Genomic DNA, 27,848 nt, shown 5'->3' on the forward strand with positions numbered 1-27,848 from the left:
TCTCTTTGTTTCTTCGCATACACCAGTGAGGAACACATTTTTACTCTCTTGTATTATTGATGCCCCAATTTACTATAAATAGGTGCACCTTCGACATTCAAAGATTTGATGTCTCTTATGCTGAAACTGAGGCACATATGCCACCAAAATGACGCAGGGCAGATATTATTAAGACAATTTTGTGTCAATGCTACGCCTTCCACACAGACAACACTTTAATAATTTTCTTAAAAATGTTGTGTGAGTAAGTGGATAGCTGTTCTTTTTCTTTTAAAGTCAATCTTGTTCATTATCGAGGAAAACAAATTGTCAGATGCAGAAAATCAAGAAGACATTTCAGTGGAAACATTTTCCATATTGCGCCATCCATCTTTATCTAACATGTCCAAGTTTATCAGTTCTATTTATTATTTATTATTTATGTCAGTTTGGGTGTTTTCAAGTGTTTTGTTGCCAATAATAACAAAAAATAATTGGTCTCATACCAACACAAAAATACACTGTGGTAGAGCTACTTCTACAAAACACATCCAGGGGCCCCATATAGTTACCACTGTCAGCCGACTCAGTTGGCCCCGACTCGCCCTCTGAGTCCGAGTAGAACGGCTTCTCCACCTTCTTCTCCTTCCTCTTCTCGCGGCTGCTGCATTTGGTCCATTCAGGCACCTGGCAGGTGAAGCAGAGTTCAAACAGTAAGCCGTCAGCTCTGCCTCGGTTGAAATAAACCCTCAGACAGCAGCAGAGACGTGGGCAGATTACAATAGCATGGCCATGAATGCCTCTGCCTGGGCGTGATGCAGCCAAATAAAGCCAGCGGTCAGATCTGCTTTTAGATCTGACAGTCAGACAACAGATTCAGTACAGACAGTAACGCTTGCATGGAGCTTTCTTCCTTTTTTTGTGTTTTTAAACAGATAAAGCACCAGGGGATGCCTTCATGACCAGTTGCAGAAATGGCTTTTTTTTTAAATAAAGGGAGCAGTTCCATTAAGAGAAGTGATGTCTTCGAGGAGCGAGGCCATCCTCCCACACTTTCAAAAGCAGGCCATCTGTCTCGCTCTTTCTATGACCAAACTCATTAGCTAAAGCCATCAGATAATGAGTGTGGACATCGCCACACCACATTGGAAACTGCTAATGCCTCTTGACATGTCGGAGGAGCTCACGCCCTGCTAAAAGAATCACTTCTTTAATGGTAGAGACCGAGGAAGAGGGTGCTGTGTTTCAGGTAGCTTTGGCTGAGCTTAGCACAGGACAGCGACTACGTTAGGCGGGGTGTCAAAAAGCACTCGGGTTTTTTTTTTTGCGTTTCGTTACATGGGTGTTGAGGCTTAAGGAGTTGGGCTCTTTGCCGCTAACTGACTCACACTCGTTAATGTTGTGACTCTTTCAAGCAGCGTAAAAACCTGGCAGATGCAGAAAAGAAAAAGATTGGGATGGAGGTGAGAAAAAGGAAAAAAGAAGGGAAGATTTTAGAAAAAACGTCAGGAAAGCAAGAGAAAACAGGCACAGGAAGGATTCTGGGTCTAAAAGAAAAAGACGTGTGAGAACAGTTTCTGATAACACAGAGACAAAAACAAACCCCAAATGTCATCACAGTATACTTCTTTACCACAGTATCTGGCCGGTCAATAGCTACTAAAAGGATCCTAATCATATACTCCAATATAACTTCAATACAGAAATATATACTGAAAGAAATTAATAGTAAAATTAAACATTCACTACTTACTGAAACTTCAACATAATACACAACAATGCATTGAGTATAAATGTCTTCATCAGTGACCAAGCAGGATGTTGTATTAGCATGGATTGAAATGAGTCAAAGGTGGGAGGAAAAGTGAAAGAGACGGAGGGGGGAAGCTGCTATGGAGTAAGAAGTCACATCACTCAGCATCACGCAAAAACGTTTGTGACACTTTCACACACCGTGTCACAAATTTCATGAGAGACCATTGAGGTGCAAGAAGAGGAAACAGTGTCCAACTAAACAACCAAGAAATCTCCACTCTGAGAACCCCCCCCCCCCCCCCCCCCCCTGTAGAAAGTGTTTTATTTAAGGTCATGAAACTGTAGAGGTTCAAACTTTCCATCATTTCCCCTCTTTTAGCATCAAACTAAGAATAAGCAGGTCAGTAAATTGACTCTGGGAGAGGAGGGATTTGTTAGTTTTTGTTCTTTCAATTCAAAAAATGAACTTTCACTCTCAACCTTTTTAATCCTCTTCACACAGTAGTGGACTTGTGATTTAATATCATGGAAAGTTTAGACTTCTTATTTCATACCATCAATTTCACCAATTCATAAAATCATGGGATTTGACAAACTTTAGTTTGTAAACCCGTCTATGAGGCTTCAAGGTCAGCTCTTTGGTTATCCCCTTCTGACCACATCAGGACAAGATGCTTCATTTCTGTCTCTCTAACCAGATGTAAAGGTCACCATGGGAACGACTCGACCATCACACATGGTAAGGCCTTAAACGTACCCTGCTTTATAGTCTATATAGCTCTAAATGGGACTATTATTTAAAAAATTGAAAATCAGACCGTGATTCGAGTTTAACCTGTTAAGTGAAGCCAATGCATGAGTGCCTATAATCTGCATTCTTTCTAATGTCCAGCAGGGGGAGACTCCACTGGTTGGCAGAAGACCATGGATTGTAAAGTTTGAGACCAATTAAAGCCAACTTCACAGTTTAAAAATGACCTTGACAAACATTTTCTAATAGGTATTTTGTCTGGTACTTGTTTCAGGATGATTCCACATGTTGATGATTTCATTTAGAGTCAAAAGGACGAGGCTACGTTCTAATTGAGCAAATGCGTACTTATCAACCCCCGATGACCATCTTATCCAAATATGGTAACTGCATTTTTCAAAAATGGAAATAACCAAAATTTCAAAAAGTCCACAAAACAATAAGTGATGACACAGTTATTACATAAGCTCCTTTTAAGTCTGAGGACAGAAAGCTCCCTGACAGGCAAGTAAGTAAAACAAGTGTTCTTATTTTATTACCGACTTGGGTTTGTCAGCGGGAGAATTAACTATCAAGCTTAGGCGTCTAATGCTTGGTGCAATTTGCCTCTTGAGTCAGCTTTGTGTTGAAGTTTTAGCGCCATTCTTAATTTTACGCTCTTTTAAGACAATCATGAATAATCTCTTTCCACATGAGACAAAAAACCCCAGCAGCCCTGTTTATCCTCTGCTTATCTGCAAAGATTCCCCGTTGAATCTCATTAATCTTATCTTTTCAACGCGATCATCATCGCTTACTTCATGATGACAACCACAAAAAGACCAGAGGAGGAAAGAGAGAGCAGTCATCACAACAAACACCACCGCACTCCCAAACTGGAGAGAGAGTGTGTTGGGGCACCTCTCGCCAGTCCCCCAGCAGGCCGATCCGCCCCTCGCTGGTGTCTATGACTTCCTCTATCTGTGGAGATGGGGTAGTGAGCAGAGGAGACAGTGGGTCAGAGAGGTCGGGGCTTCAGAGGACCCTTCCAGCGTCTACAGCCACATCATTAGTGGCTGTAATGTGACTGTCGTTTCCATTTTCAGCCCCTGAGGCATCTAATCTTCATAAGTGAAGGACCATACCAGAAGTTTCTGCTTATTAGCTGCTCCAAGTAAACACACTATGTTCAATTTGGTCAAAAAGACTTGAAATTACATGGAAAAAATGTTATTATTTGACAATAATCCGAATACAATAAGAGATGTGCAACAAGAGTTCAGCACTGAAAAACCTGTTGAGACATGTTGTCAGAAAAACAATCTGATGTTGAAGCGTCTTTGAATGCAGCTGCAGAAAAGAAAAAACAGTGTGTGCTCACAGCTGCTCGAGCTCAGGTTGTCTGTGGTAACACAAGCCTGTCTGATAAGAGGGGGGAAGAGTTCACTGATTGATCTCAAGCAGACATCAAATCTGTGCAATGAAAACAAACATCTGCCTGCAATGCTCGAGAACTGAATTAGATGAAAATTAAATGGAAAACAGACGACACTAACGTTGCTTATTGGACTGATTTAGCTGAACCTCCTGGTATGGTCTCTTTTTGTTTGTGTGTTTGCGTCGTCTTCATTCATCAAAATCGTTACATAATTAGAGCATAATGCAGTAATGCACCTGTGGCCTCATCCTGAAATCTGCTTCACAACTTTAGGTTAACACTCAGCATGGAACATTTAGCATGTGGGTTAATATATATCTACACAACGTTAGAAATAATCAACACATATGACAACAAAATCAAGTCTTGAGGTCACTCTTAGAACTGAAAACCAAGTGTTTTTGTGAAGTCTTGATTTTTCTCTTTTTACGCAGAAGTGACAGACTCAAGTTTTGATTTCATGTCTTCATTCAGATCACATTGTTAGTTATGAACCGATGGCACATAAAAGGGGGATGGCATGGAGAGGGAGAGGAGGGAATCTGGTGAAGCGGGGTGTTGCTATAAAGGAGGAAGACTATTCCTGATACGCTTTTGTTCACGTCTAAGTGTCTTTGTTCGGGAGGATATAACCCTTTAAATATGTCTACTTGTGAATTTGGAAATGTAAACTTTGAAAACAAAACTGGCAACATTATCCTAACCCAAAGCAGGGAACGCCAGGAGCTGTAGTTTAGTGTTTATACAAAGCTGTAGCGAAAACTTGGGCTCCAGTTCGTTTTTTGTATCCCATGTGCTATTGGCTCAAACATTGGTGAGAAATCACCTGGACGGGGCGAGTGAGCTGCTGCCAAACAGAAGCAGGTGCAGCAGAGAGGTTGGGGAGTTCACTACAAGTTTTCACAGTGGTTCAGAAGCTTTTAAATATATATTTTTTTCTCTCTCTTCTCCTCTATGGAGGGGGGGAGTCGTTGACAAGCATCATCCATTTGGTGATCAAACAGGATGCATGTTAGCGATGAGCTGTTAATGCTAATGAGATGTAAGTGAATGAAAGATGGCCAATGAAAGAGGAATCAGTGTTATATTGGAGTTAATGTTATATTGGATGTGAAACTTTGGTGACTCTGTCCGGCCCCTCTGAGGCACTTCTCTGGGACAGGAGCAAACGTCGCTCCCCTCCACTTTTTGGGGCCCCTGGAGACCCCAGAGGGCCCCTGTGTCTCTGTATGTTACTGTTCCCACTGCACGCACAGACTCCTTCACCTCCACGTTGCGCACGGAGGGATCTGGGGCGGCTTCAGGCCAGTCAGGCAACTCCTGGTAGCCGCCAGCCTTGGCATTCAGCAAGTGGGACAATGACCCCAACTGGAAGTGGTCTCGATCTGCAACGGTACAAGAAAAAGGGAATCCAGAATGCAAATCAGAGTTACACTAACTCTCATTGTAGATGTTTTGTAAAGCAGAAACTCATGTCTATCATTTTAAAACAACTATTCCTGTAACTTGAGGGCTTTAAGTGAAGTGCAATGTTGCCCTGGAAACATTAAGGTTATAATCTTATGAAAGGGAAAATTATCCCTTCTGAAAGTATGCAGAATAAGATATTAGCAGTTTCTGTGTGCAAAGTACCCAAGGATACAAAGACAACTAGTTTCATAATATAAAACCATGATGTTTGACAGGACAGTCCTGGGGTGATTGGCATATTGTCCTGGAGGATTTCTTTTTAAACGGTATCTTTACCTTTAAATGGAGACTCGAGCACTGGTGCAGGTTTGAGGGCGAGGAACAGCTTCTTGGCGTACTTGCTGAGCGCTCCACTCTTCTCTGTCGGAACAATGAGCTGGCGAATGAAACGAGCCCGATCACGGATGTCGTAGTTCTGGTCATACTTGGCCAAGTTGAGAACATACTGCGTCAAAAGTTTAGTCTGTGAGAGGAGAGGAAAGACACCTGTGACGAGGGCAGTACAAACAAGTATACCTGCCATCTGACACTTAATGCTTTCATACGTGTGAGGTTGTGTTTATGAGCTGCTGTCAGCAGGTCAAACCACATTAAAATGTCTGACAGGGTCAGGCCAGTGAAAGGAAGTGAACTCTACATGGACAATTGGTTGGCGGATGACGTATCACAAGGTGATCGTAGCTGGTATGCAGCATGCTCTGTCGCCAATAAGATGTTGCGAAGAAAGTTCAAAGGTGAATTTGAGGCTTGCTGCAGTGAAGCTTGGGTAAGTAGTAAGAAAGAATTGGATGGTTGCTAGGTAGTTTTAAAATGGGTTCAAATTGGAAGAATTAAGCTTTCCTGAATATGTTGGTGCTTGTCCTCTGTTACAACAGGTGTTTGACCTAAGTTACAGATTTGAGCACTTCTTTCTACCAGTACTCAAACTATTACTGTAGTAGTTGCCATAAGCACAGAGTTTAGTATTGTGGGCATAGGCTATCATAGGTATGGCAGTTATTATGACTTGTATTATTTCATTCTATTGTATTTTTTCTTCCTTTATTTAATTAATGTAAACTTGCACTTGCTTTTTGCTATTGATGGTGTTTATATTTCCTGTTTTCTTGTTTTATCCAGCTGCTGTAACAACCAAATTTCCCCCACTGGGGGATCAGTAAAGTTTATCCTTATCCTTATGATAATATTATAATTTATAATGTTTCAAAAAGTCTGAAAGGGGCATTCATTTGTGATTTTACTGAAAGATCTGAGAGCTCATCTTTTAAAACTTTTTTTTCCAAGTTATTCTTTCATGTGGGTTTCCTGTGAACATTGCACACTCTGTTGACCAGTTACACAGTTTAAATAATAAAATGTACCAACCTGTTTGGAGTTGGTTAAATAAAGCTTGGCAGCCAAATTTATGATCTGCAGCTTGACGATGTCCTCTTCACTGGTGAACGACTTTGCCATCTTCCTCAGGACATCCGGGGCAATCTTCGGTACATGCTCACAGTACTCTCCAATCAGCCACAGGATGCTCGCCCGCGCCATCGGCACCTGAGAACAAGTTCAATCACATGAAAAGATTGTATGTGCATCTACAGTACCTCTTTGACTTGTACAAAAGACAGATGTTACTCCTGCTACAAAATGTCGGGTTGCACCTCGTTAATGTCTCACCTGGATGTTGTCTGTTAGTTTTGCCATGTGCTTTATGATGTCGCAGTGCTTCTCCGGCTGCATCTGCAGCAGTTTCTTAATAACCACCACTGACTCAGCTACAACCAACTCTGCACAAGAGAAGAAGAAAACATTTTATGAATACATGAACATAAATACTGATTGGTAATTGCTTTTTCTTAATGCTCGACTGAGTGACTAAAATTAAATGTGTTTATGAATTAATTTCACATTTCTCAACTTATCTTCTTTCCCTTTTTCTACTCTGCTAAATTCTTTTTTTTAATACCCAAATGCACAACTAATCAAACTGAGGCTAACACAATTAACTTAACTGTTTTGTGAGTTTTGTAAATACTGCAACGCGTATCACCCAAAGAATATCACAAAGACATACTTACCATCTCGGTTGGACAGCAGCTGCACAAGGCCGTTCAGACATGTATCTCTGACCTCGCCAATGTTTGTAGCACAGCGGCCAATTGCTTGGATTGTCGCAGCCACGAAGTCTTTATCCATGCTCTTAATGTATGTCTGCAAGAAAAAATGTTCACATGGGTAAATAAAACATAAAAGAAGCCGAGTCCCTTTCTCGCTGAAAGACAGATATTTAAATGGTGCAGATTTGTCTTTCAGCATGAAGGGACTCACTTTCTCTCTTCAGAAAGTATCAAACGTCACGCTGTACTTTACCTGAAACTCTCTGAGGATGGTGGAAATGTTTGTCTCGTTGGCCAGATTGGTGAGGACCTCCAGCTGCCAAAAACAAAAAGAGAAAAAAACGTTTTTTGAACGCCTCAATAAAAGCTGTAGACTTCTTTAGCATAGCATCACTCAAATTCAAGAACCTGCTACAGTGACAAACCCTCGAATTAAAAACATCATTTCAGCATGTTAGAGTTGACTTCTAAAGCTCAGGACCTGCTTGAACTTTTATTCAGCATGCCAAAGTCACAATGTCTTTTGAGTGCTGCTTATAACACGCAAACGAGTCTGTTTAGTGTTTGAAATGACTGACGAGAGGCCGATGTACTGTTGCATCTGAGTTAAGAGAATCAATAGTCTTCCATTGAGTCAGAGCTAAGATTCAATAAGAGGACACAATAGAAAGCACCTTGAGGACTTTTATCTGCGTTGGGTCGGTAGAGCGGATGTAGAAACTCTTCAGGTACGGTTCAAACATCCCCTGTGAAACATGGAGACAGGAAGAAGTGAAAGTAATAAAGGTGTACGGCCTTTGAAATTTGATTTCCATCTCAACATACAACCATCCACCATATTAAAAGATGGGACTCACCCGTCTCTTGATGGTCATTGTTGCTACGTTCTGAAGAACTACATATTGGACTTCACTACAATAGGACACATAAATGGGAAACAGGGTTATAACAAAGAAAAATATTCTAAGACAACGTAATGAAATGAAAAATACTAAGTGGACTTGAGCTTGTATCGCTCTTTTCAAGTCTTCTGACTTCTTAAATCGCTTTTACTACGCAGGTCACACCGACGCATTCACACAGGCTGCTATGTACTGCAGTGAGACCATCAGAAGTAAATAATCCCATTAATTCTCATTTTTGGACAAGAAACCATGGTCCTATTCTTCATTATTTTATCTGCTCCTACACATGCCAAGCCACTTTAATCTTCACTTTTAATCTTCATGAATATCGTAAACAGTTTGCTTTTTCTGACGTGACTACTCTGGTGAAATGTCACTATGCATTTGTTGAGCTTTACATCTGCATCTTCTTGTATCTTCTTGGCTCACCAAATAAAAACGGTTTACAAGCACTTGAGGAACATTTGATTTTTTTTTTTTTTTTTTTTGTTTTTTGTTGTTCATTGTTTGAGCTGAACCAACGATAACTCAATGCTAATAATTAGGCCTGATGAAACGTATCACACAGTACGATAGATTTCTGACAAATCCCCCACAGAGAGAGGCCGCGGCTGAGTGATGATCCCATTACAAACACACCCTGAGCCACCGGAGCACTCGTTCAATAAGGAGCTGACAGTTTTCAGGACTAACCGCCACGAAGCCACTGATGTGTCACCATCACTCCTCATGGTTTATGCTTTCATGTTTACCTCACTCTCACTCGAGCTCCCCGTTTAATTTCGCTCGCTGCTTCAGGGCGGGGAGAGATTTATTTTACTATCCTCGCTTGTCCTTTTTTTTTTCCCCACACTGTTTTCCAATTTACTGAGTCTCATGGTTATTACACGTTTCTCTTATCACATTCAGCTTCTCTTTTTGACCCTTTGATGTGTTTGTATGCACATCTCGCATCACATTTCACCCTCAGCTGCACTCTCAGACACATCAACAATTAGAAATGACTCATACTGCTAGTTTGACTGACTCTACTGAGATTTAGAACACCCTGCTAAGGTACCGAAATATAAAAGTCAGAACGACTACTGCTCACCTGTGGCTCCTCAGGAGACGAACCAGGGCCTTGGCGATCACTCCAACCTCTGCTTTTGGGGCGAGATGGAAATACAGCTGAGCCACAGCCATCACCACCTGGAATGAGGAAACAAGGGAGGGGGTGGTCAAATTTCCCCAGGGATACGATCTCATAAATATAAAATAGAACAAATAAAGGCTCACTTTTCTTAAACCTGCCATTGTTTGATCTTTGGGTCTGTGACGGGCTGAATTATCTTTGACTTGTTCTGAACAGAAAAATGACTGATGATGAAGATATTTACAGGCAAAGCTGCAGGATGTAAACAGGATCAAATACTCTTTCATAAAGGTTTAATATGTGTATAGATGTGTCTGTGTCTGAGTTTAAGGCATGTAACTACGTAATGAGACTGACACTAAGGGGCCTGGATGGTCAGAAAACTGTCCGAGCTGAAATCTTGCAAATATTTATGTGCCAGCTTTATTCTTCTGCAAAATAAAACCTGTAAGGTCGATCAACGTCAGACATTATTATGACTTGATAACAACATCAGATTTGGAGACATTGGTTCAGTTTCCTCAACATAATGAGCTGTCTATAGGGCCTAGTGGTTAGTGTGCACACCTCATGTACGAAGGCTACATAGATCCAAGCAGGCAGCCTGTGTTCAAATCCGATCTATGGTTCCTTCCCGTGTGTCATTTCCCTCTCTCTCTCTCTCTCTCTCTCTCTCTCTCCCTCTCTGTCAGACTCTGTTCACTTCCCTGTCTCTAGCTAAATGCAAAATGGCCAAAATAAAGAAATAAACTATTTCCTATCTGTATATTTTTTCATTTCTTGTTGTGCTCTCGTGTTCAGAGGACAGCTGTTCAACATGAAGCTGGTTCCCTTCGAGGTTGCTGCCTGTTTAAACAAAGATTGTCATTGGAACATTTCCTCCAAATGTTTTTCTCATGAGAGATCGATGTTTGGTCTCGTCCAATAATACATCAAAGAGTGTCTGCTTCCATTTTGTAAAGTGTCTTTAGATAGCATTTGTTATAAGAAGGCGTTATACCAATACAGATTGACTGATTGATTCTGTGCGTTGTCCTGTCGTATATATCCAGCTTAAGTCTGTCATAAACTTTAGAAATGAATTTAAACTCAGTCTTTGTTCTCCATTGAAGATACAATAACTTTGAAGCAACAGCGCAATATAAAGCATCACTGTGCAGGATTGGATTGTGTCTGATTTATTCTGCCTCTGTGCTGAATATGCATGAAAGAACTGAGCAGATAATCTGTCAGTGACTTATTCGGTGTCTTTTTCAGCTTTTCTAAACACTCAATCAGCATGTTGCCGCTTTGGAAGACTTTTTCTGCCTGCACATCAAATTTTAAACACAGAATGTATTACCATATAAATGTGTTGTTTTAAAAAAAGGAGCAGCACTAGCATTAACTTGGAGTCTTCTTATTGTCAGTCCAATATTTGTTCTTCTTTTATCTCCGTTTTCAGCCTCTTCGTACTTCAGGGAAAAGTTGTTCCTTCAGCTGATAACTGCTTCCCTACGTTCAGCTGCTAGGTGCTAATCAGACTGCTAATTTTATCTGTTTGGTGCTGGGCACATGACAACAGTGGGGATATCAGAGCTTCTGCATTGAAACACCTTGAAGATAGCAGCTTGGCGACAGCTGTAGGCAGAAGAGTGTGTGAAACATAACACATAGAACTAAAATGGCCTTGAAAGGTCGATAAAGTAAGTAATGTAGGAGCGTGGATTAAAAAAAAACATTATCCCTCAAAGATGAACTTTGAGTTAATATCTGGCAAATCAAAATTTTGGATGGTAAAACAATAGTGTCTATGGACCACCTACTGTATGATAGCCTGTGTTTTATAGTATAAACACCAAATAATCACTAATAAAAAATCCATACAAAAAAACTGCTCAACTAGAGATACTGTCATCATTCAATGGTGGTTCATCCACAAGAAGCTAATATCATTTCAAATGTGTAGTTCATTGTGTGATCCTGAAGGTTTTGTTTCTTTGGTTGTATACTGTCACACTCGCACTAGGCAATCCCTGCTGTGCCCCAGCAAGCTTCACCCCTGAAGTCCAACTTGTTTAGCATGTGTGAGCGCTCCGTTCCATGCTCAAGCACAGTTGGTGTGTTTCTGGTAGTCACACACGAGCACAAACACGGGCAGGAAACGTGGATAGCCTTCCATTATCTAGAAATCCCAGAGTGTTGTGTCTGTATCTGAGTAAAATGACCTTAAAAAAAGTCAGTGAAGTCGCTGAGCTGTCCTCTGAGCCTGTCGGTCTTGTAAACTAATCATGCATAGTGTTGTAGTTTGATGTTATGTACAAGAGGAAAGGTCCTCGGGTTCAGGCAGTGGGCGTGTAACTTCAGCCATAATGTTATAAAATACATCATATGTATTAGTATGTTTTTACCCTCAGTATTTAACAATGGCACATAAAGTAATGCTGGAGAAAGGAACTTGTATAAGCGCTACCATGGCAACTGTCTCAAGGCTGCTCTTTGTTGAACTGATGTTTGCTAGTCAGTCGTGTTGTGGACTCACAGCAGCATTGCGGCTCTGCAGGAGCGGCTTGGTGTTCCTAAGCAGCAGTCGATGGTCTGGATCCATCACGTACGGCTTCCTCTTGGCCATGGCATGAGCTTCCTCCTTCTTATCTTTCTCCTCCTCCTCGTCTTCCGAGTCGTCATCCGAGCCGTAGAAGGTCTTGTCTCCGCCGCTGCCCTCCTCCAGCAGAGACTCCTGCGGAGAAAAGGTTAATAACACAGTGACGTGGGGAACAGACTTCCTCTTGCATGGAAACTAGTTTTTGATAATAAAAAGTCACCGAATGGTAATTTGCTCTTGAATATATTATAAAAAAACAGCAACACGGTGTGTGGGGAGCATTATCATAAGACTTCCTGTAGAGCACAGCGGTAATACCAATTTATCACCCCTTGTACGCAATGTTTTTTTCTGCAACAACAATATTCCAACACAACATGAAAAATTGCTCGATTGTGTTTCTAGCAGATTATGGGAACATAAATAAACAGGTGGGTCTGAAAAAAAACTGATAAAAACAGATGAGAAATATCAAAAGCTGGCAAATATGAAAGAGGAAATAATGACAGGCCTCAATTTGTGCCTCTGCAGGGTCATAATGACAGACCTGGAAAAACACAATTAATCCAAACAAATAGAAGTTGTTTCACTACAAAGAAAAACATGCACCTGTACACTGAATGTTAGTAATCTCATAAAATCCTATTATTGTGTAAATAAGTTGTTGGTGGCAGCAGAAGTTATTTAGGATTATGGAACATATTCTTTTAAGGGATCACAAAGCAAAATAATAGCTGTACAAGCAGCAACAAAATACAAAGACAATGTTAATGGTCACATATGACATATTTGGTCCACCGGCCAGCACAGCACCCGTGAGTGATTATATTATCAGGAGTCCTTTCTTCTTTACTTGGGCTGTGGAATTTCTGGAGGTCTGTATTTTTGATGTTGTCTTTTATGTATCTCTTGTGTCTCGGTACAGGTCGCAGATAATGATAAAGTTATGTTACCATAAAAACTGAGAGAGTGATCCACTGAGCAGAAGCGACACTTTCCTACACAGAAACAGATTTTTCTTTCTGTTTCTTACTCACATTCATGTTTGGGTTTAAGAACTGGGTCCTGGCATAGCGGGTCAGCATGTTGATGATGACGACCTGCCCCCACTCCTCCACGTCAATCAGGAGGTTACACAGCTTCCTGTAGTTCTTGTGGATCAGGTCGATGCGCTCCGGACAAACTTCCTCAAAAGCCATGACGACACTTCCTGCCACCAGCTGCGGCACAGTTCCAAACACAACAGGTGGTGATGTTAGGATAATTTTCTGAGATAATAGTAACAGGATTACTGAGCCCGTGCCTGTGTGCTGAAATCATACCTTGAGTTCAACAAGAAACCTCAATTTATAGATTAAATTCTACATCCTGTTATTTTAGTGATATTTACTCATTTTATGCAAAAACTAAAACCAGAGGAAGACTGGTTAAACAACTGATACAGTTTGAATCCACTGAGGCGTTGAATTCAATCAGGTTGTGTGAACTGAAGCTGGTTCTTATCATTTTGTGAATTTTGTGTTTCTCAGACTTGTATTTGCCTGAAAAAATAATTCTTGTGAAAAAATATTTGATCAGCAGTGCAAATACTCACCGTGGTTTTGTCAGCAAGGAGTTTCTCTATGACTTCAATCAGCTGGTCCTTCTGTTCTGGATCCAAACTGAGAGCAGAGGAGAAGAAAATATTTGATGTCTATGAAACAAGAAACGTTAAATAAAGTACAACTCAGTAACATTATAGGATCGAGCATAAAACAATTTGATTTTTTCTCCCCTGCCAGAGCAGAAAAGGATTTCTGCAGGATGAACCTTTCACCGCCAAAAACAACACAAAGTCAGAATAATATTTGATCTTAGCCGCATGAGGTCAGCCCTGTGATTGACCGGTAAACAATCCAGGGTGTAACCCCGCCTTTAGTCCAATGACAGCTGGGGTCACCACCAGCCCCCCGTGACCCCAAATGGTAAAAGCGGTAAAGATAATGGATGGATGGACTGGACAACATTATTTTTATTCAGCTTTTTGTACATACTGTATTGTTGTAGTTCTTCGTTTTGTTGTTTTTTTTTAACACAGCTTTTCTTTTTCTATTCCTTAAATATTTAAATATTTCTAACGGCCAGATTGTATAAAGGAAACCTTGAGGTCCAATTTTCCCCCAGGTCTAAATCAAGGGATTCTGATTCTGCTTAATAAACATACGCGTGATGATCTGATGTCAGTGAAAACAGTTCTGTCTTTATACACAAAATCAGTGAAGTCCAGTCGAGGTGTGTTACCTGTATAGTTTAGGGATGGCGTGAGCAGCTGTCTTTCTGACGTATGGGGACATATCAGAGGCCGCCTCTTTGATGGCCAACATCATGATGGGTACGATGATCGTCACTCTGATGCTGGAGAGAACTCGCAGAGCGCTGGCTCTGATCAGCTGGTTTGGATCCTGAAGAAAATACAAAGATAAAACTTTGTAAGACACATTTCTGCCAGGGTTGACTAGTCTTGTGCAGAAAGTAACCTTAAGAAAAACAACAAGAGTATAAATGCCCTCACAATGACAGCAAAAGGAATAAAGACTGATTGAACAACGTGGCAGTCAGTCCCTTAAAGGGATACTTCGCCCATTTACATGAAGCTGTGTATCATTAGAAACATGGTAGTAGTGTTGAATGGTTGTGAGTCCAGCCCTCATTTTGCCCTGAGACGAGAAAAATATGTTTTTGAAGTTTGTGAAGTTTTCTTCATGTGATGCAATATGACGCTTTTTGCATCACATGAAGAAAACTTTCAAGCAAAGAAAAACACATTTTTCTCGTCTCAGGGCAAAATGAGGGCTGGATTCACAACCATTCAACACTGCTACCATGTTTCTTATGATACACAGCTTCATGTAAATGGGTGAAGTATCCCTTTAAAAACCAAAGCGGTGGACCACTTGGGAAGATAACAAGCTGTTAATGACATCTAGTATACATTTCTCTAGATTCCTCCAAATGTTGAAGTTGTAAATCTGTCAGAAAAATCTTGTATGAAAGCTGCTGTACCTTCAACCCTCGCTGAAATGTTGAAATGGACAGCAGAGCCAGATCCTGCTGCTCCTCAGCATAACGCACCAGGTAAACGTAGACCAGCTTCTTCACCTAAAGGGAGGAGCAGGAGAAACACAGACGGATAAAACATATATTCAATTTATGTAGAATAGTTGAAGTATGTTCACTGATATAAATCCAAAGAGAAGAGATGAAGCAAAGTGATTAAAACCTTTAAAAGTAGAGGGAAAGTTGAATTGTGTTCAGGTTAGATAAAGCACGATCCTTTGGGGCTTCATAAATGTGATAAGATGATGCATTAATTATAAGCAAGCAAAATAAAATATGAAATATTTAAAAGTCCTTAATGCAGGCGGCGACTTTGTGTTTGCTTCACACAATTACTTTAGCTTTAGAGGCTGGGAGCAAATAATAGAAGAAGAAACATGACGCTGGAGTTCATTACAAACCTCAATGTTCTTACACGCCACATTTTTCACCACAGCAGGGAAGAGATCTGATGCATTTTTACCCCGGGCAATCATCTGCAGGAAACACACACAAGAGAAGAAAGTAAGAACACTGAGAAGTCAAGGTGACATTTTTCAAGTGTAAGAGTGTGAATCATTTGCAACCAAAGCAACAACTTCTTGTTATCTTATATTTTCTCATTTCGTTCCATTCCCTCACATTTATCTTCTCTGTCCTGCAGGGGACATGAATGAGGAGCTGGGCGTGGAGCTTCAGAAGGAAGACTCCCACACAGATTATGAATATTTAACAGCCGACTGTGCAGCTTGTGTGTTTAACTTTCAGGATCCCAACTTCAAGAACTCTTTTTTTTTTTTTTACAAAAACTTAAAAAAGAAGTTTTGAATCTAAATATGCCACATTTTTTGCGTGCCTTTGTCTTTTGTTCACCTGATCAGTGAAATCCCAAAGTCAACCTAAATTCATACTCACAGCTACAATGCGCTTCATTGCCTCCAGCTTCAGGGAGTCTTTGTTGCTGTCCAGCATCTCCTTCAAGTCGTCGTGTCTGAGGGAGGAAAGCGCTTAAATTAGCTCACGCCATGCCACCCATTTTTTTTTTTTTTGCTTCTTTCTTCGCAGTATTGTAAATAGCAAAAAACAACTCTTATTACACAGACTTCAAACAAAAAATACAGACTGGTTTGATCATTTCCATTCAAGGCTCGAAATGTATTCCTTTCTGCAAGTGTGACCCAGAAATTATTCTCTTTGAAGTGGGAACTCCGGCTTGAAAAATATGGAAACCTTTGAGATGGCAGCTCATAAAGAGGCGATAATGTGAAAGTCACATAATCCCCTAAACATGTTGACATCCAGGAGAAACCATCTCCTTATTTAAGCATAGGATAGAGTAAACAACTATCAAAGGAATTCTGTGGAAGATGTGACACAGTGTGACTGTAAATCAGCCTCTTCTCTGTTAGTTTGTGTTACCAGTGTTTGGAGAGGCCCTTTACCTAATATGTCACCTCCAGGGGAAAGTGACTGGGTCCCCGGTCTCTTGCATCCTTATTAAGCAGGTCTGGCTAAAAAGTTTGGTAACCCCTGATTTAAACTGTCCCTCCTCTTGAAATATCCCTGGAACATGTCTTCCTCACTTTCTTAGAGACAGTATAAGACTAGACTGACTGATTTCTTCTGCCCAAACACAAAGCCTCTTCTCTGAATCGGGGGAAAGGTATGCTAGCTTGAAGTTCATGAAGTTGATGTGAGCAGCAGATAAACGCTGACCACCAACATCGCTGAATGTCACATTATTTGCACATTTGTCAACAGGATAATAAGAGGATAATGAGATATTTAGGTAAGACGGTGTTTTAATCAGAAGCTATTCTAGTTAAATGACTTCCTTGAATCGTTTAATTATGCACTTCACTACATGAAAACACCATGGACAGTTTTAGTTCATTTTAAGATTTGAGATATTCTGGACCTAAAAGTTGTTTATTTTGTGAAGGTATCAGATATGTTAGTCTTTTGTTATCAACACGGAAGAGATTTGACTTTATACCTGTACCTGTAACAGATACAAATTCTGTATGTTTTTCTGTCGTTTTCTTTTTTAATGAGGTTTCTATCGACATCCAAGAGAAGCTAACATGTCACTCTGCAGCCACATTAGCTCATCCTCCTTTTCAGAGATATAGAGACTACAACCAGCGACTTCACCCATGAGAAGCAGGATCTGTGTGTGTGCGTGGATCATCCAAGCTGACATCCCCACCCTGCTGCAGTATAAACACACATAAACAACAACGACAGGTTCACCCAAAACCTGCGACGGTTATTCAGAGAGCACACAGGATCACTGCTGCAGCTGCCAAGATAAAGACGCCATAACTGAAGGTTGAAATGCTGATCAACGACAACTTCTGACAAACATTTGGAGTGAGATCTTTTGTGCCAAATACAACAATAATCACTTGAACTTGCCTTTACACTTCATTTACATTTTAATCTTTTTCAAGACCTGCAGGATTCTGTCTTCAAAGCAACAACAGACCCTGAAAACTTTTGGTTTATTTACACGTTCAATCAAGAACCAAACCCTTCATTTCTATAAACTGAAAGGACTCTGTCAGTAGAAATGTGTTAGTTTGGTTTTTTTTGGAGGAAATGAAATAAAGTTGTACTTATTCATAAACCTCTGAGATATTAACAATCATCCGTACATTATGGTGAGGAAAATAACATGAGCGTGTGCAATTATGGGCATACTTTTTATTTTTGTGAAAGTGCATTTTGTTTTTAAGAGAGAAAACTGATCAATATGAAGGGAGTAACACATGCAAAGACATTTAACCTCTCGTCATTAAAGGTGTGGGTTTAAGGGAATTAATGGAAGGTTTGGTCGGAAGTGGGCGGGGTGATGAAATCACTGCAGAGCTCTCTGACTCGTTTCCAGGGTAACAAAGGAAGTAATAAAAATGTGTTAAGTGATTTCCTGCCTTCGTGCAAAGCATGTGTAACACCTCACTGTTTTTTTTTTTTTTCCACCAGGGACTGAAGGTCTGTGGAGCTGCAGACACACGGCGGTCTGCTCCTGATCCACAGCAGGAGTTACATGGTGGACATCATGTAATCCATGCACCATGTCTGTCTGTTACACAACTTAAGTGGTGCAACAGTTGAAAAAATAAACACTGGTCATGGGATCAAGTCGACTTAATTTTCAGGATATTATACAACATCACATATCATTTTAAAAGTGTTAGACTGAGGCCATGAGGCTTTGACGCGTTTTGTCTTGATTTTCCTCTTTACCTAAAGTGGCGCATAAATTATTCGGAAAGGCCAAAAAAAAAGTAGAAGTTCTTTGTTGCTTTTATGGCCACATTTAAATATCCATCTCATGTAGAATTTATCCTTGTATGAAGTCATTTGTGCAGATTTTGGTTGTCAGATATGTCATCATTGCCATCATCAGTGCTTTAAAATGCATGCTCTAAGGCCGGAGGCAGGTAGCAAAAAATACCCAAAACAACACAGGCAGGTAGCAAAAAAAAAATATATATATATATATATATATATCAGTAAAAAAAACATTAAAGGACAAAATTCCGACAGGTAGCGTCTAAAATTGGTGCTGCAGTCCAAATGAAAAACATTAAAGGAGAGGTGTCTCCCCAGAGTCAATGTGAATGCAGGTTGCCATGTCACAGGAAAAGAAGCTTCAGTGTTTAGCCAGCTCTGCATCGGTCTTGAAACCTTTCTGTGTTCCTGACCACGTTTCTGATCTAAGATCTTATTAGCAAAATGCAGAGGCTTTTTTAGATCAGGTAGAATCAGATATCTCTGAAGCAGAACATTTTATCATTTAATTCAGCAGATATCTTACATATTGCTCTTTCGGAAGACAGAAGAGTGTGCAGCTTTAACATGTTCTCTGACTAGTGATATGAGGATTGAGGATCATGTGTGAATAAATTAACCACTCTGACAACAATCTTTTCCTCCTTCTTTTGTTTGAGCTTTGCTGTTCTCTTCATAGCACAATTTGCAATGAATACAGAAATACTTCCCAATTAATTTCCAAACTAGATGATCCAACTGGAGTTAGACATTTTACTTATTCATGTGCCTGAGTGGGAGACTGATGAAGTGATACAGATATTCAATCGTGGTTTTTTTTTTATTTCGTGGTGTGACAGCAGGGAAGGGAGGCCTCGCAGAATTTGAGGAGGCTGCTGCATACCCCAGCTGATTTATGAGAAATGAACAAGCATGCATGAGTGTGAGTGTGTGTGTGTGTGTGTGTGTGTGTGCAAGCAAGTTCACCTGTGTGCAAACCAATGTGACCTCTTTCGTTTCCATCAAGCATCAAAGTTAATAAGTAGATTGCATGAGTAATACAGTTCACTCTGTCACACACTTCAAAACATTAACGTATCAAAGAGTGTCAAATTAAACCTGACAGTATCTATAAAATGCTGCTCCTGATTATTTTGGGAAGCAGGCAGTGCAGTGTTTCTTGGCTGCATATTAGTGGCCGTGTCCCAAAACAAATGAAAAAATAAATCTGTGAAAAATGTAAAGATAACTTGCCTTGAGCGATGAAAGCCCAGGCATCAGGATGAGTAACACTAATGCTGATTTCCAGCATAAAATGAAGGTCCCACTGGTTCATTTCTCCCTGTGAAATTGTGATGATGGGTTGCAGCCCCTGGCCATGACTCCAAAATTGTGAACACATTTCTATCAACTAGTCTCTTTATGACAGCCTGAAAACTCCTCCATCGCCTGCGTTTGATGTCAAACCTGAAGTGTTTCTCTTCTCATAACATTTGAAGACATGATGTGAAAGCAAAGGTCAAACCTGAAACACCTACAAGAGCAACAAGTGTCGAAAAATCTCCCCCGATATATTCTTTTTCCTCATAACACATTTGTGCAAGGCTGACGCTAAATTGACTCAACCTTTTTTGCTTCGCTCCAGATTAATCAAAGCGTAGCTTACAAACATGGCGACAGCCATCGTTAAGCTTCATAACGCTCTTCAGAAACCACTGTGTGATGTCACTGAGAAGACGTCTATGTGTTTTATACAATCTATAAATCCAAAATGAGTAACTCCCCTTTCTGAGGGGGAACATGAAGGCCTGCTTTAAAAAGATGTAAATATTTCAAACTTGATACCAAAAATGTCAGCTTTATAGCACAGTCCGAGGAGAAGTCAGGGGGATTATCATTTACATGAGGCTTCATCTATGGGGCAAAAAAAAGGGATAAGAAGGAGAACGCTTGACAATAAATAATTTTTCAGGGGCACGACGGCAACAGGGCCGCTGCTCTTACCCAGATAAAGGAAACTTTAGTGTGCTGAGGCCCCATACATGTCTGTAACCATTTCATGACACTCCAGCCAAACTAGAGAATGTCACTGCTGTCCACATAGAAACATGTTGTTACTTTGGGCTGTAAAAGCTTTTTTAATTACCCACAAGTCTGACACATAATCTTTGATGTTCAGACTTCTTTCAAGTCGTACTATTTTGCACCAATACCAAGAATCACACCGGGCAGAATGTACGAATGTATGGATTTTCCTTCAAAAGAACGATCTCATTGACCCGACGCTGCTGCTACATGATGCTGCTCTGACCTTGTTCGCACTGTGCCTCTCTCTCACTTTCACTTCTTGCTGCTGAAAAGCAACTCACATCATTTCTCTGTTTCTGTTATGAACAGAAACCCACAGAAAGACAAGACATCACGTCTGAAACCATGATAGACGGGTCAATTTCAAAATTTACTTCACACTGTCAGAGTGCCAAAGTGTAATGGTGGAGAGGAGACACATATCAACCGAAGACCTAATTAGTTTTACAGCACGTGTCTATTTACCGCCTTCATCGGCTTCACTAATTAAAAAAGTGACAGGGATTTGTGTAGCCTGTTTGGTGACAAACAGGTTTTTGAAGATCTCATTAAAACTGGTCCTGAAAACATTGATTACATTTGCTGAGGCAGTGACCAAACATGAGAGCTGTCAACGTGTAAAACTGATCTTCAATTTGCAACCACAGACGAGGAACAAACACGGCTGACCTACGCCCAGGAGATTATGTTTTTCAGACCTAATTGTTTGTCTGGTTATCCGTAGAATAACTGGAAAACTTAACGGATACATGTTTCTCTTGATGGAACTTAACTTGATGGTTAAGACCCCGACAATGAAAAAACATATTTTTGACTCATGTGAAACTGTGCAGTATAATCTTAAGCGTTCATTTTATTCAAACCTCTGAATCTGATTACAGAATATTTTTTGCTTTTAAGCGTGCATGATAAAATATTTCCAATTTAGAAATGAAGAATCAAGCAAACGCCTTCATGCTTCATTATGGCATGACCCTTCTTGACATTTTAACAAGGGCCAGACCGATATTTGGGAACTCTGGGGCCGATACCGATATCAATATTGGGGAGAGGGAAAAAAATCATATATATGCTGATATGTTTTTTAGATATTTGTAGCGATAAATGAGCGGACAATTGGCCTTCCTGTGTGTGGTTGTAGGAGTTGGTATAGAGTTAGTAAAGGAGCCCATGATGTATGTTTGCTTAAAGACACTTTTACAAGTGAAGGAAACGATGAAGAAAAAAGGAAACTAGAAAAATGATTTTTGCAGCACAAAAATGCTCAAAGCAGTTTTCTTAACAAAAGCTACAGTAACCGCTCGAGGTACTTCACTTTCCTCCTTTTCAACCACGATGTATTTTTTAAACTGTGAATGCCACCTCAGTGAATTAACTTTGGAATAAAGCCCTTGTCTTGAGCACCTGCAGGGAAAAAAACAACCCTTTGACTGGGTTCACAGTCTTCTCTGCTCCCGCCCAAAGGGATCACAGTAATTCTACCCCAACAATGGTTCTCTTATTTCCCTGGATTTTGTCCCGTCTTCATGACAAACAACCGCTGAATTTACAAACAGCTCTGAATTATTTAACCCGCGCTGGTACAACAGAGTACACCGGTGGTCAGGTTACCCGTCACCAAACCCGGCCAGGAGATCTGCAGGACTCTCCAGCTGGAAACTCTTTGCGGAAGAAGTCCAGTGTTCAGTGACACAAGACGCAATGTACATTTTGAAGAGAGACTGCAAAAACATTGGAAGGAGTAAATATGGAAATGCATTTGCATGAATCACAGAGAAGCTTGCATTCATAAGCAGCTGGTTTTACATAAGCTGACTCTTTTGGAAGAGACTTTCAAAGTTTCTTGTTTTTCTTGGTGACAGGTGAAAAATGTGCCTGCATAAACCAACCTCTAGAGTACTTCAGTAAAACTCTCATCCAGTAAACATAAAAGCATCGTCTTGTTTGTTAGATGAGTCAATAAAGTTGAGAAGAGTCATTTTTACCTCTCTGAGCTGATTCTGAAGAGCACCACTTGTTCAGCTTTGGTTTTTCAGTCCAATTAACTTAAGAGCCAAACAGCTCCCACAGACTTTGAATGATAACATACTGTAAGTCTGATTTACTTAACGGTATGTGCATGTGCTATACAAACAGCCACACTGCAGAAAAGCTATAAAGATATATGGATGTTGTGTTTCCAGAATGCTGTAGATGATCTAGTATGGGTTTCAGGGCACTGGAACATAGATGGGCGTATCGTCTATGTCTACTCTTACTTCTATTTTACATATTGACAGCAGTAAAAGGTCAAAACAAGGATCCGCCTACACTAAATGTCTTTTTTTTTTACTATTGCTTTGACAAACTGCTTTTAAAAAAAGGGCATGGGATGCTGTGAAATTCACATTTTCACTATTTTCTTATCCTTTACACACTGAACCTACTTTGAATTTATCAAGTGAACAACGTGCAGATTAACCATTAATGAAAGTAATTATTAATTGCAGCACTGACAGCGCTCTCTCACTGCCGTCTAAACTGTCTTTCGTGTGAGTTTGTCCAACAGGTGACTTCTTCTGCCCAATACAAATCCTCTCCTCTGAATAAGCGGTTAGGTATACTCGCTGCTTGCAAGCTTTAATCTGATGTGACACATAAGATACACGTCGGCTACTGACAGCTGTGCATGCCACTTTACTTGCCGATAGGTCAGTGTCTGTCGAAGGGGCCGATGCCCATGATCAACCAACGTTGCAGTGCATCTCTAGGTATTCAAAACTGTCTTTTGGGCTTTTGTCCCTTCATGGTGAAGCCTTTGCCATAAAACGAACATGTCATATGTTGTGTTTTTCAGTAAGTGTAGTGTAGGGAGATTAACCAAAAAAAAAATCTCATACGTTTATGTAATGGAGAAAACGATATAGATTTGTTTAAAGATACTTTGCTTATTGTCTTCTGATACATTCTCTACACTCCTAATAGTTGAAGCTACCATCCAGTTGCATTGGTCCATCCGGTTTCATCCGCACAGGACAGGAAGCAGCGAAATGCCTTTTAAAGAATGTGAGCGTGTGTGCATCCTCCTGGATAATCCTACCGCAAAGGTTGACTCTGGAAACTGCCACCTCCACTACCTTCTTCCAGTGGTGCTCGTTCCTCGTGTTCTCCACCACCACCTCCTCCCCCTCCTCCTCCTCCTCCTCCTCCTCCACCTGTACCTCCAGAACGGAGGTGTCGCAGCTCGTCAGGTTGCAGGGCGCTGTACCAGGAATGCTGTGTGCTATCAGGGGTCAGCACGGGGCTCTTGTCCTCCTCCTGGCCCTGGACCTGACTCTGCACCGTCTTCACCATGTTCACTGCGTTCACAGGCAGCTGCAGCAGCCTCTGCATGGTGGTCATGCTTGCAACTTGGCTTGAGGGGAAAAAAAACCTGTAGAATCCCTGGTAGATGTAGATACAAAAACAGCACTTTTCTTGAATTAATCCGTTGTGTTAATTAGCTGGATCAATTCTCGAGATCCTTCTTGGATAGATTTCCCATAGCAGAGAGGCACCTCAGTTAAAAATACTCCTTTCCTTTGAGGTTAAATACATCCAATGTGGATCATTTTGCTGAACTGATGCAACAAACCTCTTCAGAAATGCTCCAGTGTCTTCTCCACGGTGACAAGAATGATGTACTCTTTGGATGCTCTGTCAAAAATCCACACGAGTCCCAGTACACCACGTAGGTTTTCTTCTTACTGCTGAGTCTGTACGCATCCAGTGAGGCAGCAGGCATCAGCTGCTCAGTAAATGGATGCTCGACAGAGAGAGGCGTGGAGTTTTATTCGGCATGAAGCCTCCTCTCCTCTCGCGACTCCTCCCCCTCTCTCTCTCTCCCTCTCTGCCTCCCTGTACTACATGCATCCATGTATCCCAGCTCTCCAACAATGACACAGCCTCTCCCATCTTTGGCCACGTAATCACTCCCCCCCCTGCTTCATGCTTGTCATCGCTGCTCCGCCTCGAGCAGCTAAAAGTCTCGCTTACCTCATTCACCTTTACTCTCGCTCTTTCACAGCTTTCTTTATCTGTCTTCTTATCTAACAAACCCTTCCTCGTCCCAGACAGATGCTTTTACATATCACTAACACCTCCTGCTTATCAGGTGAAAAATGTCCCCATCCTATTCATTTTTAATACTCTATGAGGTCCTTATTTTTCATTTCTGGTCTTTCGTGACTCAGCTTTCTTGGCAGAGTCGTGATCAGGACAACTCTCTCTCTCTCTCTCTCTCTCTCTCTCTCTCTCTCTCTCTCTGTCTCTCTCTCTCTCTCTCTCTCTCTCTCTCCCACTCTTTTCTTTTAGACTGAAACCAAAATAACTGCCTCGAAGCACAACTCACATATGCTCTGCCTGTGATCTGTAACATCTCAGTCAGGTGTTGAAATTAACCAAAGACTAATTGGATTTTTAACCTGTCTTGTCATCAAGCTGCACAGCCCAGGGCTGCAGCACTCTTAACAATCATGGCCTAAACAGAAGCAACGCTGGATATAAAATAGCAAAATGATCATTGAACAGACTGGAGTCTTTCTTTCTTTTGAGTTTTCAACATGTTTGAAAGGAGAACTGCATTAAAAACTCCCCATCTATCAGCAACAACATATAAATCACTATCTAAAACAATCCACTAAGATCCAGTTTTGTAAATCTCTAATCATTCTCAGCACAAAACACTGATGCTGCCAAACGTTACTTAAAAGCATCTTTGAACATTTTCCCCTTTTATTGTCAAAATATCAGATTTGGAGACAGTGCTGTGGTATTAAATTCTCATAATAAAGAGAGCTTAACTGAGTGTTGATCTCAAGAGGAAATGTCTGTCATGAATAAATAAACTGCTTAGAGTATGTATCTAAGTCTTAAAGTTGGGTAATTTAAATTCATTCCCTCCCCTACTGGGATCAAAATGGAAATAAGCTTTTTAGCTTTATCTCTGTATCTTTAATGGTTTCCAAAATGCTAATGTGTGTTTGACTTTTTTTAGAGTAGTTTAACATTTAAAAAAAAACCTTTTTTGCTTCTTGCTGCCTGTAAATCAGCAGATTGATGCTGTGTAAATGAAACAAGAAGAACCAAAAGTCTGATGCCAACAGCGCTAAAGTTCACTTAAGTGTGTTTAATTTGTGTTTAAAAATTAAAGTGTGATGAAATTTTGCCATTTTCAGGTAAAATTCTTAACTGAGTGTCCTTATAGTGTGTGAGCTGTTTGTCTGACAACATCAAAGGGACGACAGCAGTCTGATTTATTTGGGGGGGAAGCTATGTGCTTGAGTGTTACAAGGTTGTTCAACATGTTTTGTACTATGATACTTTTCAATACCTCCATTTCTGTTTTTTAAAGGTCACATCTTATCTTCCTTCCCAACCACTGTAAATAAGTCTCAGAACTCCCCAAAACACGTGTGAAGTGTGTTGTTCTAAATCTGCTCAGAACATACTGTTTCTGTGTCTGTAGCTTTAAATATGTAAATGAGCTCTGTCTGCCCACGCCCCCTCTCTGGAATAACTTGGGCTGTCTTGCATCATGGCCTATTGTTCATTGTTCAAAGGCAGACTCAGAGGGCAGAAATAACACCTAGCTGTGGGAGTGTCACGAACCTGGGGGAGGAGTTACAGCCCTTTGTGATGTCATGAAGGGAAAATCTGCAGTCTGCCTGTTTGAACACACACTTTCTGACAAGTGGAGCAGGCAGAAGACGGAGAGGATGGACTTTTTTCCTAACTGGGAGCTTGTAGAGAGTCTAGGGACACATATTAGTGTTTGAAAAACATGGTAAGATGTATTTTGTATAACAGAGTGATAATAAAATTGAGAAAATATTAAAGAACATTTTCACAAAATAACTAGCTCTCCTTCAACTCGAACAAGCCCCCAGATTCGATTTAATCACCCGCCAGAATGTTCAACCACATGGTGAGATACAATGATTCATATTTAATATTTGATTAAATAGCTTGAGAATAAAATGTTCTAAAAGTGCGTCAATATAAAAGTGCAGACCATAATTGAGGGATTTTTTTTATCGTGAAATGTCAGTACCTGACCTGGCAATGAATAACGATATTTAACTCAGAAAAGTCTTTCTATGTTGAACAATCTCTTAGCAGATAAAGAAAGGTTTGTTTGGGTTTTTTTTATCTCAAAGTTAAAAGAAAGAGAGCTGGGAATAGTTTGAGGACTGAGGCAACAATTCACATCTGCCATGTTTCCAAGGAGATGACCATGAAGGACGAGTCAGCGCTCTCATCATGTTTACAGATAAACCAGTTGATCAACTTTCACTGTGGAGACATCAACCCCTGCAAACATTGATCTAGTTAGACAGGAACAGACCCAGCTGACGCTTAAATCAGTTGCAATGGCAGGTTGTTCCCAAAATGAATTCACAATTTATGGATAACTTTTGACAAACAGACACAAGTCAATAAAACCTCCTCCATCAGAGCGAAAGGTCACAGATCTCAGACTCAAATGCCATCTACCACCCATGAGCTCCCCCTGCTGGTGAATAATGGTATGTAATATTAAAGGGCCTCTGCTGTCTGAAAGTTTGACAACAGTAATGGCACAAAAAATACCATTATAATAACTCTTAAACGAACAATAGAAGAGAAGAGTAGGGATAGATTTAAAAGCTACAGACTCCCCTCAGTTTAACATGTACAAATATAAAAGTCTGTGGAAGAAGAAAGGCCTGCACACAAAACAGTTTTTTATATATATCGCAACGTTTTCGGCCAGAGGTCTTCTTCAGGTGATAATTTTGTGTGGCCCCCCTCCTGAGTTAAAAAAGGATCCCCTGAAGAAGACTGCTTCTTCAGGTGAACGGGTGAGGTTTTGATTAATAAAACACTTTTTTGTGGCATTTGAGCAAGTGTGCGGGCCTATCTTGTTCCTCAGTTTGCTGTTTTTGTACTGTTGTGATGTGCGTATAACTACCTCCTTTTCCAAATATATAAGTCTGTCCTTGAAGGAAAGAGCATGTGTTAACACTTTTAATAGGTCAATAATTAATGTTATGTTATTTCACCAGAAAAGGGCACAAATATGTACAACTCAACCATGTACAAAGGCATTGTTTGAGCAGCATTAGCCAGCACACTGACACATAGCTACTGAACATAACACCAGTACCAATCAAATCAAAGTCAATCAATGCATACTTAAGCTCCCAAACATCCCAACCCAGCATGCTTGCTTGTATGTTTTCTGGATAATAAAAAAAAGTACTTAAAACCATTATAGTAATGCTAGTCAAATGACTATACTAGATTTAT

General features: G+C 40.5%; 1 protein-coding gene across 12 annotated transcripts in view; it reads right to left on the reverse strand.

The window, feature by feature from the left end:
- Positions 1-27,848, reverse strand: part of ap3b2 (adaptor related protein complex 3 subunit beta 2) — a 35,600-nt gene that overhangs the window by 6,532 nt on the left and 1,220 nt on the right. For 2 of the 12 annotated variants that reach the window (XM_079347217.1, XM_079347223.1), the window contains exons 2-19: positions 16,092-16,167; positions 15,599-15,673; positions 15,144-15,239; positions 14,382-14,542; positions 13,696-13,762; positions 13,139-13,321; positions 12,039-12,236; positions 9,476-9,573; positions 8,335-8,389; positions 8,152-8,223; positions 7,731-7,793; positions 7,439-7,571; positions 7,038-7,147; positions 6,738-6,914; positions 5,649-5,835; positions 5,169-5,287; positions 1,368-1,406; positions 552-666 (exon numbers count right to left, since the gene is read on the reverse strand). In XM_079347217.1, coding sequence (XP_079203343.1) covers positions 552-666; positions 1,368-1,406; positions 5,169-5,287; positions 5,649-5,835; positions 6,738-6,914; positions 7,038-7,147; positions 7,439-7,571; positions 7,731-7,793; positions 8,152-8,223; positions 8,335-8,389; positions 9,476-9,573; positions 12,039-12,236; positions 13,139-13,321; positions 13,696-13,762; positions 14,382-14,542; positions 15,144-15,239; positions 15,599-15,673; positions 16,092-16,167 — 2,024 coding nt within the window. Of the gene's footprint in view, positions 1-551; positions 667-1,367; positions 1,407-3,385; positions 3,446-5,156; positions 5,288-5,648; positions 5,836-6,737; positions 6,915-7,037; positions 7,148-7,438; positions 7,572-7,730; positions 7,794-8,151; positions 8,224-8,334; positions 8,390-9,475; positions 9,574-12,038; positions 12,237-13,138; positions 13,322-13,695; positions 13,763-14,381; positions 14,543-15,143; positions 15,240-15,598; positions 15,674-16,091; positions 16,168-23,619; positions 24,788-27,848 lie in introns of those variants that run through there. The other 10 variants (XM_079347218.1, XM_079347224.1, XM_079347215.1 and 7 more) reach the window with 9 other exon arrangements.

The sequence above is a fragment of the Symphodus melops genome, assembly GCF_947650265.1.
Source record: "Symphodus melops genome assembly, chromosome: 6".
Lineage (NCBI taxonomy): Eukaryota > Metazoa > Chordata > Actinopteri > Labriformes > Labridae > Symphodus > Symphodus melops.